The sequence below is a fragment of the Poecile atricapillus genome, chromosome 4, assembly GCF_030490865.1.
Source record: "Poecile atricapillus isolate bPoeAtr1 chromosome 4, bPoeAtr1.hap1, whole genome shotgun sequence".
NCBI classification, from domain to species: Eukaryota; Metazoa; Chordata; class Aves; order Passeriformes; family Paridae; genus Poecile; species Poecile atricapillus.
In genome coordinates this window covers 53,703,206-53,717,694 of record NC_081252.1, presented here as the reverse complement: position 1 = coordinate 53,717,694, position 14,489 = coordinate 53,703,206, and the positions used below count along the sequence as shown (strand labels likewise).

The window sequence follows — 14,489 nt, the reverse complement described above, 5'->3', positions numbered from 1 at the left end:
AGCAGATTAAAAAATACAGGGCTCAAAGGCATTGCAATGAAAATGGTGTGCAGTTTGGGTCTCCCCTCTTCTTACAGAAAAAATTCAGAATTACTGGATGGGATCTTCTTGGTTTTCCCATTCAGGCAGACCCATAATTTATCAGAATATAGAATTTTTTGCAACAGCATGCAGAGGCAAGAAAGCTTAAGTAAAGCTGCCACACAGCAGATGAGGCTGGTCCACTGTTGGCCATTTTTTAAAGTTGTAAATTCTGCTTTGTTTTTCTGAAGGCTCCATGTAGACTGTGAATACTTTTGCAGTGCAGGATAAGGAAACTAAATAATGGGAGGAATGGGATTTCAGGTGTATGTTTTTCTTTAGCATTGGCAATTGACTAGGTCAGGTGAATCCCTCTTCCACCATATTGGGGAGTGGGTTTGAGGACACACCCCTACCTTTCCAGAAACCACCAAGCCAAGAGCAATCTGAATGCCAAAGGTGGGTGGAGGGGCCACTTTTCACCTCCCATGTACAAACTCTTCCATTACACAAGGGCGAAATCAAGATTTATGAAGGATTTGGGGGATGAGGGGAAGGAGAAGGAAGACAAAGAGCAAGTGAGTGCATGACTGCAGAATCTCCTGGCTGGCATCCTGATATTGGAGGTCAGAGTAAAAGCCAGCAAAGAACCCTGGATATTAAAGAAATTTTGAATCCCAGCTGGTTACTGTTTAATGTCAGACTGATCAGCAGATTTAGCTGATCATTAACTAAGGGCACCTGAGTTTGTGTACTTAGTTTCTGACACTAATATCTGACACAGATTCAACAACCACCATTGTCTGTCAAACCTTTAAGTTTTGACCAAGTACAACTGGGAGGCAACCCCACCTGTAACTGAGAAATCTGAGGTAGTTGGCAACAGTCCCAGGCTGAGGCACAAAAGTGCCCGGAAGACCAGTTGGATCACTATTTGAATCCATGCTTTGTATTTTACAGTGTTAAGAGATGCAGCTAAAGAGATTATTCAGGATGTGTGGGCCTGGGCACGCGTGTTGAAAAGGCTCCAACAGCTGCATAAAGCAGCCATATGCCATTTTTGAACACAGGCAGATGAGAACCTGAGCTCTACATGTGCTCGGAGCCAACACTGTCTTGCTACAATAAACATTTTCTGCCTGGCACATTCTTATTTATAGTCACCTCGACCTCTCATATTCACCAGAACTTTGACATTGCTAAACCATCTGACGTTTGTCCAAACATTTTATGCTTAATCTAATATGATATTTTCTTTCCTGGTGACAACCAGGCTCTCAAACTGCAGTTATTGGTAAAATACGATATGGTAAAATATGTTCCAAAATGCAGTGAACTTCTGTTCAGGCTCAACATGCTTGTTTGCATAGGGCATGGAGTATCTGGACAATCACTTCATCAGGTCTCATGTACAACATTGCCACATAAATAAAACTCCAAAGCTATGCAGGACTAAAACTTTTGAAAATTCGAGGAAGGGCACCCTGAGAACTCTGATGAAAATATCCTGTCAAACCCCCTTCTTTAAGTTACTGCACAACGTTTCCCAGTACATGATCTTCCTCTAATTACATTATTTAAAGCTCTCAGTATACACAGAAATTATTCACGCTTCCTTCCAGGCATGATTACATTTGGTGGCCTAGCTACTGTTTTGTGCCTCTTTTTTTCATTCCCTTCCGATGTTTTTCTGGAAACCATATACTTCATACCAGACATCAAAGCTGTTCCTCCAGAAGCAGTGCTGTGGGCAGCAGCATTGCTTTTCTGAACATGGGGTACACTGCAGCTCCCACCAGGAGAGCCATTTCAGGCTAACAGCCATCTCAACCAAACATGAAGGAAACATTAAATGCTAAAATTAATGCAATGGAAGCAAGAGCAGCCAGATAAGACACTGCTTTTCATCACTGCCCCACTGGAGAGAAATCGTCTTGTAGCATCCCCATTTTAAAGTGTTTTACTCAGCTGAGCTGTCCCATTGCAGTAACAGTTGTTTGCATAAAATAAGGTGAAGATTTGATGCACCCTCACAGTACAGCTAAAAGCTAATTTGGCTTAATCTCTTCCCCTTACATACTAAAGCCCAATACAAGCATACAGCAGGAGGGAGTGTCAGAGACAAGATGTATTTGTGATTCAAATTGCAAGCTAATATTTGATGAAGGGGGGATGATTATTTGGATTTTCTATTTCAAACAAGACTGCATGAAATCACTAAGGGAGTTGGAAAAAACCCAATTTTTACTCATCATCACAAGAAAGCAGATTTTGATGCATTACATACAGTGTTTGGTGTAGTGCCGGTCCCGTGGAGGCTTCTTTGGGTTGTTTTCTTGCTAGTCATTTCAAATTCTGCCTAAAATGAACAGCTTTTTAAAGATTTGCTTTTTATATCAAACCAATGGCTGTGACCTTCAGAATGTTGTACAGTGGTGGGGTTTTTCACTGGTCTGATAAAGGAAATGTATTTTCTCATCTCTAGGCTCTTTTTTTTACATTTTAAGGATAGATTTACAGCAGAAGAAATTAATTTGAAGCTAGTTATAAGTCTGAAAACTACACAGTCACAAAAATTACTCCTTTTTTCATCAGTTATAGCTGGGAAGAGGTAACAACAAAGCCTATAAATGCAAAGGACTTTTTTCTTAAACCTTACTACATGTAATCCGGGATTATAAATTATTGCTTTAGTTTCAATAAGTATTTTACAATAACACTTTCCATAAAAGAAGAATGAAATCTTTAAAAAGCTGTGTATATATATGGTGAATTAATATGTATTGCCAAATATTGGGGCACATTTGTTTCAGACACCTCCTCTGGCCAATGCTCTGACCTGCAGATGTTAAAAAGGTAATGTGGAAGCCAGATTCTACTAGCTATTATATTTATCTACAAAGTGTCTGCTATGGGAGTTGGCAATTTTGATACAAGTGTTCAGTTCCTTTTTTTAAATGAACACACAAATAAATCTTCAGCTGATATTGCCTAGAAGCTGGTAAGAGTTTTGTTATTTTACAAGTGAGGATGTGGTTCAGCATGGAATATTCTGCATCTTCCTCTACCCCAAGGTCCAGATCTGTGCAGTGAATGGCAGTGTAGGCAGTTGGCTGGTACTGAATAAATAAAGAAAAGGAGAAAAGGATGTGTGTAGTCTATTTTTGCAAGGAATCCACTTAATGGACTATTTTGCTACAATGATTTGGTGTATTTTTCCCAAACATTCTAGATAGGGTAATTTTTTTTAGGCTTTAGGGTAGAGTAATTTCAAATTACCTGGTGATCTTCAACAGCTAGGCCTTGTACAGACCCATTCAACGACATGAATTTAGATTTGTGGCAATTTCCTTTCTGCATCACTTTTCTCAATAGGCATATGCATCCTTGCCAAACATCTTAACAAGTGTACTTAAAAGTTTAGCTTTAGTTTTAGGGGCTGTTTATAATTTCATGTTTGATTAAAAAGGTAAATTTTGATGAGCAGACACTAATGATATCTGATTAAGATCTTGTACTTTCTAGATTGACTCAAATGCCTAAAACATTTTTTAGTTATTGTTGTTATTATTACTCTGGCTTTGTTTCTGATTCTTTGGTATTTATTATCACTATCTCTGGATGGCTGTATATTATTTTAAACCCTAATGCTCTTCCGGTTCTCCTTTTCTTCCTCACATTAACACAGGAGTCCCTAATGAGGGATCTGAGTTGCTGTGAGTTGAGGCAGCGCTCAGAATTTTGTGCTCTGCTTCCAGAGAAGAGTGCTGCACTTCATGGGAACAGTGAGGAAGCAGCAGGTCTCTCCTACTCCTACACACTTAGAGTCACTGCAGCATCTTCCTTCCTCAGAGAAGCTCTGGGTGCAACACTGCTAAGATCTAGAACTAGAAAATAGATTGCAAATCCCAAAGTAGTAGGATTTGATCTAAAACAAAGCAACACAATCAGCATATTTGTCAGTACTTTTCTTACTGTATTATTTCTAACTTTCTACATTGCTTAACTACTTCAAAGAGCAAAAGGCAGAGGCATCCATGTTGGTCATCAAAGTATCTTAAACTTGGAAACTGCTTTTCATTTGTTGTCTTGCTTGAGATACATACAGTAGACAGGAGTCCATTAGAAAAGTTAGAATTTTAGAGCGTTTTAGAAGTTACACAGGTGACACACTATTTTTACTGATTCTTATTTTTAGAGGATTTCAAATTACCTTAAAAACTGATAGGATGGTGCAGTCCTATATCTTATATAAAAACTGAAAGACAAAGACAAAAGTTTACTAATGATTGCTATTTATTTTGTTAAGTCAATAAAAAGTGCATAGTACAAGCCCTTTATCCCAATCCAAGTACTCAGTAAAAGATATACTAAGAAACTGCAAATGGCACAGATGATTTTTTGTTTGGCATAATTCAGATATTTGAAACCACCAATTTACATTAAGTACATGACATCATCACTCTTCCTTTTTCAATCATGAGTATTACAAGGCTAAGTGATCTGCAGACAGTGCATGAATACATATGATTTCTCATTTCAGAGTATAGTAATTGTGTTAAGCTGACTCTAAAAATACTATTGTTTTAACAAAGTTAAGGTATAATTGTAAATTTCTCTCCATATTTCCCAAGTTGCTACAACTTGCATCTCTTACTAACTGAGCTTAAATCCATCATTACAGAACTGATCATATCCTGAAGCTTTGCATACCACTAATCTCTTCCACACTTCCCAGAATTTACCATAAACATCTGTAACCATGATACAATTATTTAATCACAAATTACATCACTAAAGGCCAGATTTCTGCCACCCTTACTAAAGCTGCTACTAGTACATTATCTCAGAGTAGTTCCACAAACTTCAGTGCAACTACTTGGTGAGTAAGGCACTACTTAACACAAATAAGAGTGGCAAAATACAGTCCTATGGTTAGTTAGTTTTATTTTAATTAAGAGTGCTGATCTGAAATTTATATCTTGGAGAGAGTATCTGAATTTAAAAGGCAGAGATTTTGATGTGGGATAGTGGCCTGGCTCTTTAGTAAAACATTTTACAATAAAATATTTCCAATTTTTTTTTTCTTTTACATAGAAAATTTAAAATAGCAATTTACATGAGGAAAGCATACATGTATAAAATCACTGGGACAATTAAAGGAATTTCAAGCAAAGACATTTCATTTAAAGGTAAACCACAACATCCCTCTGAACAAAAAGTTCATTTGCCAAGACTCTTAGAGCTGGATGCACGTGGTAAGTTTCATAAATACATAAACAGACATTTAAGTGAGACTGATCCTCTCAAGTGAGGACCATCTCCTGTAAATCTCACCAACTCCCAACAGGATGAGGAGTAGTGCTCTCTCTGAATATAAGCCTGTTTCAGTTGGCTTTTTAATCAATTGGAAGCTTGTTTTATGCTTCCAGTAGTGAAGAATTGTGGCCAAAAATCCTTGGAGAAAAAAGGTCAGTGCGGAAGATTATATATGTTTCCTTGTGGGTTCAACAAAATGATGCTGTATTACCTGTTCTGAACAGTATCCCAAACATAAATGTACATGGAAGGCAAAAAGCAAGCACAAGCAGAGTGCTTGTCCCAGTGACAACTTTACACAGTGTTTATGGCCTGTATATTATTAGACATTATAGGACAAATTCTCTTAGCTTCTCTCTAGCAGTTTCACTGCTTTACATGGCACTGCACTGATGTCGCTGAGAGCACCTGGCCCGATAATGTTATTTTTTTTTAAACATGATCCTATGCTTAGGAGCACACTATTCCACAGAAATTCAAAGGTCAGTTACATCAAATTACAGAAACCCTTCTTCAGATCTACACTGTACCTTTATAAGGAGGCTTAGCTGGCTCATCATTTACCCTGAAGAGAAAAAATCCTGCCTCTGTCAACCATGGGATCTGATGTGAGATTTTTGTTAGAGCCCTGTTGGGGGTTAGGTTTCTTTCCTTTAGTTCCTTTATACTTATAGAATTTTTGCCCATAAGTTGCTAGGAAACACTAACAACGGGGTGCTTAAGAAATACAAAAGAAGCGGCCAAGCTCAGGGGAGGAGGGCACACTCTCTCTTCTCTGTCTGTCTCTAGGCTTCAGAGGGGCTGCCGGCAGAGCCCAGCCCAGAGCTGCTTCTTCTGCCGTGGGGTGAGCCTCTGCTCGTGAGGGCAGCCACTGAACTGAGACCTTATTAACACCTACCTCACTAAAAGAGGGACTTTTCACCATCTGCTCGGCTGCCCGGGATCCTGAGCTCGCCTCTCCCTGCCCTGCTGGGAGCCGGGCTGCCGCTGCCTCGGCCCCGCCGCATCCTCGGCGCTGCTCCGAGCTTTCGCTGCACTGTAGCCCCGCACGCCCTGCCTGCCGAGACACCTTGCCGGCCCTGCTTGCTGCTCCCGAGATTCCTCCAGGGGCCCGGGATCGATGTCCCAGAGGGGGTTTGTGCAGCAAAGCCTCTCTCCCATCCCTTCCCGTCCCGGCCGAGCTGCCATTACCGCGTGTGGCCCGAGCCTGCGCCACAGCGCCCCCTGCCGGCGCGGGGGAATCCCCGCCCTGTCCGGCCGGGAGCCACCAGCGCCCCTGCCGGCCGTGCCCGGAACTGCACGAGGGGAAATGCCTGCGGCCGGGAAAGGTCGCTGGGTCCTGTTCTGTTTGGGGCTAATGCCAGAGCTGTTGTTGTTGTTTGTTTGCATTATTGTGCATACTAGTAAAGATCTGTTATTCCTATTCCCATATCTTTGCCTGAGAGCCCCTTAATATCAAAATTATAATAATTTGGAGGGAAGGGGTTTACGTTTTCCATTCCAAGGGGGTCTTCTGCCTTCCTTAGCAGATACATGTCTTTCAAACCAAGACAAGCCTATTAATATAAACCTTTTTGAAGTTTAACAATTGGTTCCTTTAGCTCCATAACTGAAATCCTCATGAAATAAAGGTTTGTAGACTAAGGTTTAGAATTCCCGTATGTCTGTTCTACTGACCTTTAAGGAAAGAAGTTTTATGTCGGTAACATAAAAATGTTCTTTACATTATTCTGATCAATTTTTCAAATTGAACAAGAAAAAATATACAGTGTTGCTTTTCTGTACATCTTTAAAATGTTCTTAAATAAATGTACATAAAAAAAGTAATTCCCATTTGCCATAATGGGAGATGTGCACAGGTGTGTGCACAGCCACACATACACGCATTTGAACATACACACATACACACAAATATTAGAGGGAAGAGACATGTCATATGTAGTCACCTGCAAGTTTGTTATTCTAAAATTACTAGTAGGTAAGGATGAAATGTTAAGAATTGCTGATAACATACAGGTGTAAAAACTTCAATAAGCCAGTACATGTTGTATACCAAAAGTTGGTAACTGTGATAACTTCTTGATTTGATTTAATCCTGTCCAATACGCATTACATAATGGCTGAAAACTTGTTAAGGTACCAATTATGAAAAGACTATGCCAGAACAGAAATTTTTACCAGGCTTTTCTTACTAAATTTCTCATTGGATCAAGTCTATAAGTAAATACACCTGGGTTTAAAGTATGTTTTTTTGACAATGTATTGAATAAGACATACAATTTATTAATGAAAATGGCTAAATTAACTTTTTTGGTGATATAATCTTTTGTGTAAAGTTCCCAATATATAGATCAAAGCTTTGACAGTGGCAATCATCACATTCACTTACATATGTGCACGCACGCGCACACACACACGCACACACACACGCACACACGCACACACACACACGCACACGCACACACACGCACACACACGCACACACACACACACGCACACACACACACGCACACACACACGCACACACACACACACGCACACACACGCACACACACACACTATAATTCTGGTGGACAATCCATGCTTTTGCCAGCAATCCTGGAAACTGTGTTAGTGGTCCAAAGACCAAAAGAAAAGCTGCTCTGAAACCAGGGCAAATATAAAACAATTTCTATTTTTCAGGACATAACTACGTAATTCCAACCACAATATAACTCTCAAAAGCATACTGGAGAAGAAATATGAATTAATCTGAAGAAAGGCCAGTAACCTTTCATTCTTATAGATGGACTGGGATTTTCTTTTTCAATCAATGCTTATCAGAAATCATGGCAAAGAAATTAGGATCACTGTAATAGAAAGAGACTGAGTGGAATGTCCAGAGTAACAGTAACAACCAAAAAACCCCTGCAACGCCTTACCATTATTCAAATTACAATCTTATAGGAATTGTAATAACATACAAAGCAAAACTTAACTTAAAATTGAAGTCACTAAAAGCAGTTCATGAAGATTACTGCTGATTGATAACTCTGCTCTATATAAATGAGAAAAGGAAACCATATTGAGTGCGGTTTAGGAGTAATCTGGTCACTTCGTTCATTTGGTCGTGCAAGGTTTTAGCTGCTGAACTTTTCCAATACTGAATGCTCTAGTCCACTGGTGGGGCTGGTGGTTCTTGTCCCTTGGGAGAAGAAAGGAGGAAAGGGAAAAAAAAGCAGGTACAGAATTAGAAACAGTGCTTCACATAGGAGGATTTAGCAATAGAAGAACTCAGAAGTGTTGAACTGTGTTTTCTTTCATGTTTTTTTAATAACTCTTAAATTAATTAAGAGCAAATTAGCATTAAAAAACTATACTTTTCCCTGTATTAACTGAGATTTTTCCATGACCCCACATCTAGGACAAAGATCACCCTTCTCAAAGTATCATGCTGCAATTTTGTTTAAAGCTGTGCTTGACCCCTTTTACCTAAGAAGGTCGGAGGCAGTTTCAACCGGGGACAGACAGTGTCCAGAGGACACTGCACCTGTTCCATCCCACAGCAGGCCTCACACTTAGCCTTCATGATTCCTTTCACTTTGGTTTAACTCATTTTAATTTTTAATGGAGTTCCAAGAAAATAGAGGGGAAAAAATGGGGGAAAAAATTACTTGGAGACAGTGTGTATGATGTATAAAATCACGTAAAATAGATTTAAGCTATTATAGAATCTCTCTGCAGGGCACTTGAAGATGCACTTACATTGTGTTGGCTGGTTGCCTTTCCGGCTGTGTTTGATCGTCTCAGATTACTAGGTCTCAGTAAGAACAAGACAAGTGCAATCACAACCCAGGCCATCATTATCATGGCAAAGCTGATGCCATTGTCACTGGAGGAGTTTGGTCCTGGCACTACAGAGAAAAAAAATTCAAGTTATAACAGAGTAACAGCACAGTTCTTTTCCCCAAGTGAAAACAAAAATGCAATCTCTTAAAAAAATCCCTGAAATATTTTTTAGTGGAGTGTTCTCATTAGTCCCTCATTTTGGCTTCGAGATAGTATTACTGTTTTTTTTTAATCACATTTCTTATCCATTTGAAAGAGAATTATCTATTTCATAATATTTCACTGGTATTCTCAGAACTATCATGAATATCTCTTAGTTCATGTTAACTCCTAGGGAACTGGAGATGATAAACACACTCTTCACAATTAATTTAATTAAGAAATTAAACTTGATTTTTAAGAAATCAAACTTGATGCAAAATATACTTATGTACGAAAACCGCCCATATGTATGTTGATCTTCGTTTTTTTGCCTCAAACAAATAAAACAGTAAGACTAAAGTGGTAAAAGTTTAGGCTCCATTGTTAGGCCCCACACAGAGAACATGTTAATTCTATCAAGAAGGGAGCAAACTAATGGTAATCAATTTCCTGACTCTTAAGTTATTTCTTGAGAGTTTGTTTGAAGATGTTTCAATGTCAATATGCCAGATGTCAATGTCTGATCATCCAGATCATGTGGTATTTCTGCCAGCAACATATCTGACAGGAGGGGAAAAAATGCTGCAGAGATATATTCCAAAGTGAAGCCTGGGAACGCAATACAAAAATTTCACATAAAATTTCCATACAGAATACCTGAAACATCAACACATGGAAGAAAATTTAAGAAAATTACCTTCAGGCTGGAAACAGCTGATTTATGTATTTAGAACAAGAAACTCTTGCAAATACGTGCACATTTTAAAACAACTTTTCTCCTCTGAAACGTAACTTAAAGTAATCAAAGAGTAACTAATCTTGTCAGCTGAAGTGTAAACCCATGTACTGCAAATTACCTACAGTACTTAACATGAATCCATTTATCATAGTATTAAAGGCCTAACATCTTCATTAATGATCTAGATTATCAATTGATACAGAGGAATTAGTTCAAAGCTACAATGATTAACTTTCAGAAAGAGAAGAGCTCTATTTTATTACTTAAGATGAAAATTTTAACATTCAGAAAACTCCACAGAGTTACTTGTATCTGTCATATTTTCAAGTTGTCTTATGTGTATCACCTGATCATGGAGTCAAGTCTGGATTCAGTATTGGTTGGATTGTTCTTATTTAACATTTACTTGATAACTTACACCCTGCTGGAATAATTTCCTTGAAGGTTAATGCTGATACCAAAGAACCACCCCCATCAATATCATCCTGAGTAGCATTGCTAACAGAGGCTCTACCATGGAAAGGATGCATAACACAGCAGAGGGGCCCTGCAGGGAAGCTTACACCTATGCCATTCTCCACACTACTGCTCTGGGAATTAGCCTTCAAGAGTTGGGGCTGTTGGACTGATATCCTTTACTGACATCACATGCACTCAAAAATGTCAAATAAGAAAAAAACCTATGCATTATAGAAGTTCATGCTTCTCACAGCACAAACACCACCATTTACATGTATGAGCAAATGAAACTGCTTTTGCCTTTTAAATGTCCAAAACAGAGACACTTCAAATCTCAAGAAATTGCAAATGTAGAGGAATTTTATGATTAATATGCAATTACAAGAGAGAATTCTTTTGAAAATCTGAGTGAACAAAGGGCTTTATATATGGGGAGGCGGCATAGTGCACAGAAAATAAATAAGAATGCTGCAGCCTTTAATTCACTAACTCTTACACATTTGATTTTGAAAGCATATGGAATTGTGAAGGTAAGAGTTTAGGCCTTCAGTTTTGTTGACAAAAATATTATTATTATCAGCAGCATATGTCAATATTTTAAACCTTTGAAAATCTTTGCTTTATTTTGGGGCTTCCAGACAACAATAATAGCCACTCTGAGACTACCTTCAGCAACAAGAAGGCCTTAGGTACCTGCTTTGGCAAATATTTCTGGCAGAAGATGGAAAATGCACATGACTTGTTAGTCAGGATTCCCCATAAAATGCAGATAAGTGGACTAGTCCAACTGCCTTCTAGAATTTTTCCTCAACATTAGCGCACTTAGAGTCTGTGGTGGTTAAGCAAAAGTTGGGGTAAGCAAATGATGCCAGATCAGGTCATGCTACAGGTGAGGGAAGGGAGCATAAGGGACCACAGAGGGAAACCACAGGCATTCCTTGCAAGACGCAGTTTCTTCCAGCCTGTGTGGTAACACAGTTAAAATGGAACCAAATGTGCTGAAACATGTTCTGAACTAACTGGCCCTTCACTACCTACACTCAAGGCATGCCAGACACTAAAACAGACACAACAATGTTTATACTTTCCAAGAACCGTTAAACCCACATCTCTCACAAATGACCTTGTGCTTTAGTAAGGATGTGAGACATTTTAGATTCTGTTATTTTAATCTCTTATGGGGAAGAGGATAAGCAAAATTTCACATAGCTGGGGTTGAATCCAACTTTTCAAAGCTTTGCATTACAAATCAAGAGAACAGACAGGAAACTATTTCAGCTAACGGAAGCAGTAATATGTAGGAGACAACAATCTTGCTACAAAGACCTCCATCCCTGAGGTCATCCACAAAATAATCAAATAAAACCAGCTTATGGATAAAGAACAGTTGAGTGAAGGTGCAAACAAGCACCATGGAATACATGGTGATGAGCAGAAATAAAAAAAAAAAGTCCTGTTACTAAGAGTTTGCAGTCACAGTGCCTTTATCTGTAACTGGTATTTTTTTGCAAGTAATTTACAAGTGATGTTTTGATTCCTTGAAGAATAAAGGTTATCCTCTAAGTGTATCTGTGAATGGTATTTTCTAATATCTTCAGATGGATAGAAGATTGTCCTGGTCTGAGATGAATGTTCCTGCCACCATCCATTTCGATGGATGGATCTGGTTATTAATCTCCAATGCTCCAGAGACACCAATTAGAACAGAATTTAACAGTACATATTCCCATGTCACTGAGAGACATGTCACATAGTCTCTAACCTACCTTTCCATGTAACACTGAATCCAGCCCAAGGTCTTTATTTTCAGAGTATCTGGTCCTCTGGGTTTGGCTTACATATATATCCACACACTTCTGAATGATGCCTGTAAGCAGTTCTGACCCTGTGGTTACCTGGAAATTTTTTTTTTTTTTTTTTTTTTTTTAACAGTATGGCTGAATTATCTCTCTGCAGGAGAAAGCTTAATGAGGAGCTAGTCTGAGATTGTGAGATTAACTCCCACAGGAGTTAGTGACTATGGTGAATCTTATCTGTTGCTCCATGTATGAGATATAGTTTTTGAACTTGCTTTTTCCTACAGAAGCATAGACTAGGCCACACAAACTAGTCTTCCCTCAGAAAGAAAGGGGAAGTAGAAAAAAAATTTTCGTGACAGATGTTTGCATTTATTTGAGGTTCTAGAAAGCAGTCAAAGCTATTAAAATTATGAATTTTGTAAAAAACAGTTTTTAAAGATTAAAGGTCAACCAATTCCTGATTGTGCAACTGACATCTCAAGAATACAATATTAAGAGTACTAAGTGTCCATGTTAAATACCCTTACATGAATTTAGTTCTCTTAAACTGCAGTTTTGTCTTCAGAGTGAGGTTGTACTCTCTCTAAAGAAAGAGAAGAAATTTAATTTCTTTTACTGTAAAAGTGTATGTGGTGCTTTTTGTCTGCCCTCTCATGGTAGAAATATCTTCTTTTGGAGTACAAACAGACTGACCCTGGTAAAAACTGTTAAACATCTGCATGCAGGAAGGCAAAAGCATTCTCTCTGACTTACGTCTTCTTTTCATGGTGCCTTAAGCCTTGCTTTTTGTTCTGTGAAGGAAAGATACAAAACTGTATGAAGAGAGGGATTTTAGAAGTGAATCATCAGGGACGACAAAGAGCCCGTGGGACCTTCAGCAGATAATGCCTGCAAGCTGCAGGGATAAGGAACCCAAAGAAAGCCAAAATGGACTTGAGCAGAGGAAAGGAAAAGGGAATTCCCAGAAAAGGGAGGGAAGAGTTGGCAGACATTTCAAGCTGTTAGGTTAGGCTGCTGTGACTGCCTTAGATGAATACAAATCATGATGAATCACAGATATATATTCATTTTAAATTGCATAAAAATTTGCAAGTAGAGCAGGCAACATTTGAGAAAGTCATCTCTGACCACATTACAACTTAGCAAAGCACTGAGAATAGTGCTGAAAATATGAATGTGGTAAATTGAGGTCACAACATCTGGGAATTGCTAGAACACAGAGAAAACTCAGGCAGTAGTACCTCATTTCCTTTGAGACAGAAGGCTGTCTGTGAAGGGCCATGAGCCACCAGAGCAGATCAGTACCAGCTGGGATCCTCCCTAGGCTGGATGAACCGCTGATGTTGCAACTGCCACACGTCAGACAACCTCCATGCTCCACTTGCATTCGACAGAATTCAGAAAAGAATTATCGCTCTTATTCATCATTTCAAGGGAAACTCTGAGATCTTTCGAGTTGCTGAGCAATAACAATCTCAACAGAACATTAAATGTGTTGCCTAATCAAAACTTAGAGCCTTTTCTTTTCTGCAAGGCACCCACTGAAATGGAGGGAACAGTCATCAGACTCTGACACATGCTTTAATGTCACAGCAGATATTCTGATGGAGAACCAGCAGATGAAGAGCTATCAAGCAGAGTGCCCAAATGTTTATTGAATCGATGCTCATATCTTCCTCTGCCTAAATCCAAAAACACTATTTCTGACCGTGGCAGAAAATTCTTCAGGGAAGTCACTATGACATAATGGTGCCAATAACTGTAAGTAAGAATTTATAGATAATAACACAGAAAACTGAATGAGGGAGACCTGGTACTACTGCCTTGATATGGCTCCAAAAAAAATAACAAAAAAAGGAGCTGAAATCAAGGGTTGAAAAAACAAAGCATGCTCAGGAAGAATCAACAGAGGGTGTTTCTGAAAATTTCCAGCTGGTAGCAGCAGCACAACACATGATGCTGCTGTAACATTGGCTGAACCCCAGCCCTGATGTCTCTCAAAACAAAACCATACACATCTCATCAGTTATTCCACAACCTTGCAACTTAAGAATCTGTGTGTGACAACATTCCCAGCTGTGCTTCCAGAAGGAAGACCAAATTCCAAAAATGAGCGAATTGGTGAGAGTGAAACAAACTTGTTCATATTGAGATTCTGAAACGAGGAATCAAAGTCAGCAAGT

General features: G+C 38.9%; 1 protein-coding gene across 3 annotated transcripts in view; it reads right to left on the bottom strand.

The window, feature by feature from the left end:
- Nucleotides 1-4,299: 4,299 nt before the first annotated feature.
- The window catches only part of SMIM14 (small integral membrane protein 14), a 54,014-nt gene continuing 43,824 nt past the window's right edge, over nt 4,300-14,489 (bottom strand). For all 3 annotated transcript variants that reach the window (XM_058839175.1, XM_058839174.1, XM_058839176.1), the window contains 2 exons: nt 9,085-9,233; nt 4,300-8,524 (listed from right to left, as the gene is read on the bottom strand). In XM_058839175.1, coding sequence (XP_058695158.1) covers nt 8,492-8,524; nt 9,085-9,233 — 182 coding nt within the window. In that variant the 3' untranslated portion in view covers nt 4,300-8,491. The remainder of the gene's footprint in view (nt 8,525-9,084; nt 9,234-14,489) is intronic.